Raw genomic sequence first — 6,687 nt, forward strand, 5'->3', positions numbered from 1 at the left:
GGTATGGGGGATAGAGAAGGGGGGAATGAGAAGCCATGCGGTGCTGGCCCCGACCTGGGTGCAGGGGAATCGAAAAGCCAGGCAGCCCCAGCCCAGGTATGGGGGGAAGAAAAGTGCAAACCCACAACCGCCCCAAGCAGAGCCCACCCGGCAGCGGCATCGGAGCAGCAGTGGTGCGGCCTAGGTGACCGTGGCAAAGTGGCGGCGGCCGTGGCGCAGCCCCATCGGCTGCGGAAAGTGGCGAGAGGTGGTGTGGCCGCCACCAACAGCAACGCCGCGGAAAAGCAGCAAGAGGCGGCGAGAGGCGTCCCGACCGCTGCCGCAGAAAAGCGGCGACAAGCGGTGCAACCCTGGGGAAGCGGGAAGAAGCGGCGCGGCCGCAGACCATGTGGAAGCCAGGAAGCAGTGCAGCCGCGCGGTGGGAGCCGTGAGCCGTGCCAGACGGCGCCGGGGGCGGGTGGGAGTGCCGGGGCCTGCTGCATGGGGAGGGTGCCTGGGACTGCATTTCAAACTACAGCAATCTTTGAAAAATGTTTGCAAATTGAGCACCTGCCAGTAATTTGTTACTTTGTTGCGTGTTGCGCGGCTCCTCGCTGCCAAAAAAAAGTGCACCTTATAGTCCGGTGCGCCTTATATGATCTACAAAGTTGCAAAATTTGCCGACTTCTAGGGGGTGTGCCTTATAGTCTGGTGCGCCTTATGGTATTGAAATTATTGTAATTGGTCAGTTCACCTTTAGAAATTCTCACTTAGATTGGATGCTGTTCTTCATATTAACTTGTATTGGTTGTAGTTTGAATCCTCCCAGAACCGATAAATATGGCTGTCTGCCCTTTGTTCCGAGAGAATCTCTGCTTGACCACCTTTGTATGAAATAAAGACTCTTGTGGAACTCGTCAAGTAAGAACTCCGGTCTTTCTCTGCTGGCTAAATGTGAGCTTTCTGAGAGACAGCTAAATGTTAGCACTCTCTGGCCCTGGTAAATACCACCAGGGACCAAAAAAAGAAAAGGCACAGGCTACTGCATGAGTGATCTCCTGCTTGATCTGGGCAAAGGCTTTCTGATGCTCAGCACCCCAATGGAAATCGCTCTTCTTACGGGTGACCAGGTAGAGAGGGCTCACAATCTGGCTGTAGTCAGCGATGTGCATTCTCCAAAAGCCTATGGCACCTAGGAAAGTTTGTGTTTCCTCTTTGTTGGTTAGTGAATCCATCACAGTGATCTTATTGATGACCTCAGTGGGGATCTGGCACTGTCCATCTTGCCACTTTACTCCCAGGAACTGGATCTCTCGGGCTGGTCCTTTGACTTTGCTTTTTTAATGGCAAAGCTGGCTCCCAGCAGAATCTGGATGATTTTCTCTCCTTTCTCAAATACCTCCACTGCCATGTTCTCCCACACAATGATGTCATCGACGTATTGCAGGTGTTCTGGAGCTTCACCCTTTTCCAGTGCAGCCTGGATCAGTCCATAGCAGATGGTGGGGTTGTGTTTCCACCCCTGGGGCAGACGACAGGGACTCAGTGACGATCTCAACCTCTGGTTCCCCTGCTGGTTGTGAGGGCCCTCCTTTATTATCTATATTGTCCAGGTGCTTTGTTTTCGTCTTAGACTTCCTAGTTTCCACAGGGGCGACTGCTGCTGGCTGTGAGTGTCCCTGTGGTTTCGTTGGAACCTGGACAGATGTAACCTTTGTAGGTTCCACTGCAGCATCATTGGATTCTCATTTTTAAGGCCAGGGGGAGGATCTCTCACCATCTGGGGAAAGGTACTCCTTCATCATCTGGCTCATCTCCTTCACTAGAACCCCCATCCACTCCTGGTGGTTCCTTTCTGAGGTGGGCTGTGTGGCTGGGTCTGGCTCCAGGGCAACATCCCTAGTTTCTGGGGCAGGGACAATGTCTGCAGTTCCATCACTATTTCCTGGGGTAGTTATCAGGGTTGTTATTCAGCTCAATTCCCCCTTATCTCTAAATGTTAAATAAGAAAAACCTATCAATAACACCAGCTGCTGTATGATATCATTAGCATTTGGAGGAGATTTGAATCCTTCAAAAAGTGGTGGGGTAGACCCAAAAATCTGGGTGAAGGGTTGGGAGAAAATTTCCCCTGGTGTCATTTCCTCACAGTAGGTACCATTATTAACCTAACTCCAAAAACATGCAGTGAGTGTGTGATTGCCCTGGATCCATGTGTCCACCTTCCAAAGGAAGTTACAAATCTATGAATTCCTCACCTTGTTAACCCATAAAGCAAACTGGCCTTAATTAAGTAATCTAATTATGACACCCATGTTTAGATAAGGACCTGCAAATGGGAGAAATAGAGCCACAACCGTGTGCCACCCAAACCAGGGTAAAGTAGACAATGTATTGCCACCTAATGAGGTTTCTTTATCAGCACAATAAAAATTAGGTGACTCAAGAATTGTTATTCCTTTTATCTCTCGATGCCCTCGAGCCCCACGTTGGGCACCAAAATCAGTCTTAGTTTGGAGGAGAGGTGTCTGCTAAGAAAGGCAGGAGTCTCTCTTTGAAATGGAGAATGTAAGCCCCTCCCTCCAAATTACAGTAATTTAACGATTACAAACCGCACCATTTTGACTAAAATTTTGCTCCCACCCCAGAAATGCGGCTTACACTCACCAGCAGCTAATATGTGAATAATTTTCATACATTTCCAACCCCAGAAGCGCAAACCGAGGTGCTGAATCGAGCATCTGCCAGTAAAACCCGGGACAGCGTGATTGTTACAAATTGGTTATTCTGTTGCGCGTGAGTGCAGCCGGGCTCCATGCTGGGAGCACAGCGGGGGGGAGGCGGGTGAGCTCCCTCCTTCAGGCAGCGCAGCCCGGGGAGGCAGGGGGCTCTTTCCTGCTGGCACGGCGGCTCGGGGGGAGGCGGGGGACTCGCGGGTCCTTGCTGCGAACAACAGGGCGGCTTATAATTGGGTGCGGCTTGTGTGTGGACAAAGAACGAAATGTTTACCAACACCTGGAGACGCGGCTTACAGTCAGTGCGGCTTGTAAGCACGAAATTACTGTACTATAATCATTTTGAAATCAAGCGGCTCTCAGTCAAAGATATGGGAATTAGGAATAACTGTTCTTTACTAGGGAAATTAAAATAGAAATACAGTGCTACAAAGATCAAACCCCAAACCCTGACACAGTCAGAGTACAACCTGACACCCGTCAGGCAGGGTGTTGGCAGCAGTCCCATTCCATGGTGGCTGCATCCTCCTGCAGTGACAGATGTGGCTCAGTTGGAGCAGTGCTCCTGTACAAGGTGCAGTTTCCCTCCGCAGCTCCAGTGGTGATGTGGAGAAATCCGGTTTCCCTCTGGAGTCCAGTGGAGAAAGGGCTCCCTTAGTGTCCCAAAACCTCTGTTTTATCTTGGTAAGAAATGTTGGGCTTTTCTCCCTGGCTGGAGCAACTCCCAATGGGATGCAGTAATTTTATCAGTCCCACAGTGGGACTCAATGGCCATGAGCAGAAAATGACTGGCTGGAGGAAGGATGGGCTGTGAAAAGATAAAGAACAATGCCCTGCCTGGTTTCAATGGATGGGTCATTAGCAGAATATCTCCCACAGAGATAAGGATCACTGATCCCACCCTAAAAAGGTGGTGATAGAACAGATACCTTTTATCACATCCTGTATTGTATCCCCAGACACACTGTCACAAAGGGGACACGAGGATGGGGATGGGGATGGTGACAGAAGGTCCAGGGGAAGCAGGATCAGGTCCCCCACAATGGACACAGCACAGGCCCCACCCTCCTGCAGCCACTTGGACCCCTGGGATTGTCCTTCCCTGTCCTCAGGACACCTTGGGGCTCCACACAGAGGTGTTTGTGGGGTACAGATCCACAGGAATATTGGGGGACAGGAGGGACACCCACAGGGGGCTGCAGCCATCACCCTGCTCCAACCACGTTTGGGGCACAGAGGTCCCTGAGTCCCCCAGCTCTGCCCCCACAATGTCCCTGTCCCAGACTGGGTCCATCATGGGAGTCCCCTCGGAAACTGAAACCCCCCCCAGCCCCTCCCTTGCAGCTCCCTGGAGGGCTCACAGTGTCCCCTGTGTCCACCTCCCATTTCCCTTTGGCATCACCACTGGTTTGGGTAGAACAAGATGCAGGGAGAATAATGCCACCATCGGGACAATGACACTGTGGGGACAGTGACACTGTGGGGATGATCCTTATTTGGGGTCCTGGATCCCAAGCCCTGTCCCCAGTCCGACTCCACGTCCCCTTGGCACCAAGCCCTTGAGGATGATGTGGGGGAGCAGCCCTGTGTCCCACCCGTGCCTCAGTTTCCCCAAATGACAGAGACTCGAGGAGTGTGATGTTCACACAGCCACTCCTGGTGGCCCCTTTATTGCTCAGCCCCATTTCGCGCAGATCAAGCAGATCCTGAATTTGAAGTTGATCTTGCTCTCGGAGCGCCCGAAGCCGCCACGCTCGACCAGACCCGGCTGTCGGAGAGATGTGGGAGTCAGGGGCGGCGGGGGTGTGGGAACCCCTTGGGACCACATCTGGGACCCCCTTGGGACCCCATCCCCAGGATCCCAAACCAGAGCCACCACTCGTGTCCCCACACCAGGGACACTTGGGACCCCATATCCACAATCCAACACCCGGCACCTCACCCATGTTCCCACACCCAAACCTCACCCAGAACTCCCCACCTGGGGCCCTGCACTCCACACCCAAAACCCAGGACCCGCTCCTGGGACTCTGCACCTAAACCCTGCAGGACCCCAGAGCTGGCACAGCCCACCCAGCACCTGAGAGCTCCCCAGGACCCCCCACCCTCCTCTGGAGACATTGGGGTGTCACTTTGAGGGGTCGTGGGGCAGGGGGACGGACCCTCCCCTCCCTCCACACCCAGGGGTGCCCCGGCTCCCTTCACTCACGTCTGAGGTCTCGTCGGAGGAAATGTCGGAAGAGGCGTCAGAGGAGGCGTCGGAGCATTTCAGGTCGATCTCGGGGAACTCCTTCAGCATCTTCACCGACGCCACGCACTCTCGGATGATCTGGAAGAACACGGGGCCACGCGGTGTCACCCTGGGCATGACACGGGGGCCCCGTGCCCCAATTTCTCCCTCTCCTCCTCCTCCTGGTGCTCACCCCGTTCTCCTTGAAGGCGCAGTCCTCGGGGTCGCTGCGGGCGCTGGCGGCACACTCCGTCTCCATCATGCTGAAGCTGAATGCCTGCAGCGAGCTCAGCTCCACGCCCTGGGGACACGGGTGGGTGACAGCAGCGGGAGGTGACAGGAGAGGGGTCCGCAGTTTGGGGGGTCAGGAGTGGTAGTGTCACCAGCATGGGGTGGCGATCACTGCCGTGGACTCAGGGTCAGCGCTGAGCGCTCACAAGGGGGGATCGGGTTGGGTGTGAAGGGTGCGACACCAATGGGGGATCACAGATAGGGGGTCCCGAGTGGGGGACCCCGGGGGTTGTCACCCGTGGGGGGATGCCAGGTCGGGGACACTCACCGGCTCGGGCTGGGGCTCGGCGCTGAGCAGCCTGAAGGCATTCTTCACCTCTGGGCGCTGGTTGTAGGAATTCACAGCCTGGGCCAGCGCCTGGGTGTAGGCGAAGGGCTCCGGGGCGGGGAGGGCGCAGGCTCCCCCCAGCACCGCCAGCAGCAGCATCCACGAGCTCGCCATCGCTGTCGCCAAGGCCACCCCCGGGCTCCTTTTATCCCCGACGGGAGCTTGGGGACCCGCCCCGGGGCCCCACCCTTGGCAAACGCCCAGCCCCAAGGCGCAGAGGCGCGGTTTTGTGGGGACACGCGGTGCGGGGGGGTCCCGCTGTGTCCCCGGGGATGGGACGTGGCATCTGAAGCCCTCGGGGTCCCCACCCTTGCGGAGCCCTTGGCTGGGCTCGGGGGCATTTGGGGGGCCAGGAGCCCTCGGGGTCCCTGCTGGTGACACGCTGCCCGTGCCAGCTTGGTGCCCCAGGGCTGCACAAGCCCAGCCTTGCCCCATGGCTGTTGGCCAAGGCCGAGGGTGCCCCCGGGACCCCCAAAGCGCCAGCCCCTCACACGCACACTGCCGAGCCCCAAATCTCTTTAGTGCTGCTACAGGCACCTAAAAATGAAATAGCAGTGCATGACATCTCTTCTGAAACTCTTTCTCTTGCTGTTAAATCACAGGTGGGATGCACAGGGAAAATGGGAATAACTGAGGAGTTTGGAAGGAGATGTTATAAAGGAGAAACAAAAGTCTCAATTTTTAGCAAAATTTCAATTGTTTTATTTTATACAGGCAGAGCAAAGCAGCGCTGGGGAGGCAGGAGGGGTCACTGCCCACTCCACGCTCTGACCAATCTCGATCTCAGCTCCTTCCTATACTGAGGTCTCTTGCAGTAATCAATAATTTTTGTTTTCTCGCTGTCATAATCTTGCCAGGTGGGCAGTGGTGGCCGAAATAAACATCCGTGTAACGTCTCTGGGAGTCATTCCCATAGATACCATCTGGTCTTGGTCGATAAAACCGGCAGAAATCGGCAAGTTCGGGTCTTTGAAGACAGGCAGTCATTGATAAAGCAAAATAAATTGATAGAACATTGATACCTCCAAGGCAGGAAGTTTGATTTTGCAAAATCTATCAGACTATTGTAAAGTCTGATGTTACAAACCGGCAGTAGATGGTAATCCTATAGAAACATAATATTC

General features: G+C 54.8%; 1 protein-coding gene across 1 annotated transcript; it reads right to left on the reverse strand.

Moving 5' to 3' along the window:
* Positions 1-4,389: 4,389 nt before the first annotated feature.
* Positions 4,390-5,987, reverse strand: LOC117000989 (cathelicidin-2-like). The gene is made up of 4 exons (XM_033069122.1): positions 5,504-5,987; positions 5,138-5,245; positions 4,924-5,043; positions 4,390-4,482 (listed from the first exon to the last, which is right to left on the reverse strand). Exons 1-4 carry the CDS (start codon positions 5,675-5,677, stop codon positions 4,390-4,392), a joined length of 495 nt encoding a protein of 164 aa, XP_032925013.1. The 5' UTR covers positions 5,678-5,987.
* Positions 5,988-6,687: the final 700 nt, after the last annotated feature.

The sequence above is a fragment of the Catharus ustulatus genome, chromosome 1 (genome assembly GCF_009819885.2).
Source record: "Catharus ustulatus isolate bCatUst1 chromosome 1, bCatUst1.pri.v2, whole genome shotgun sequence".
Lineage (NCBI taxonomy): Eukaryota > Metazoa > Chordata > Aves > Passeriformes > Turdidae > Catharus > Catharus ustulatus.

What these genes read in the sequence shown, in the direction of transcription:
- LOC117000989 (XM_033069122.1), bottom strand. Translation starts at nt 5,677, where the DNA reads ATGGCGAGCTCGTGGATGCTGCTGCTGGCGGTGCTGGGGGGAGCCTGC. An exon ending in GCGCCTTCAAGGAGAACGGG is followed by an intron (nt 5,044 to 5,137) that starts GTGAGCACCAGG and finishes GTGTTCTTCCAG; the next exon opens with ATCATCCGAGAGTGCGTGGC. An exon ending in CCTCCGACGAGACCTCAGAC is followed by an intron (nt 4,483 to 4,923) that starts GTGAGTGAAGGG and finishes TCTCTCCGACAG; the next exon opens with CCGGGTCTGGTCGAGCGTGG.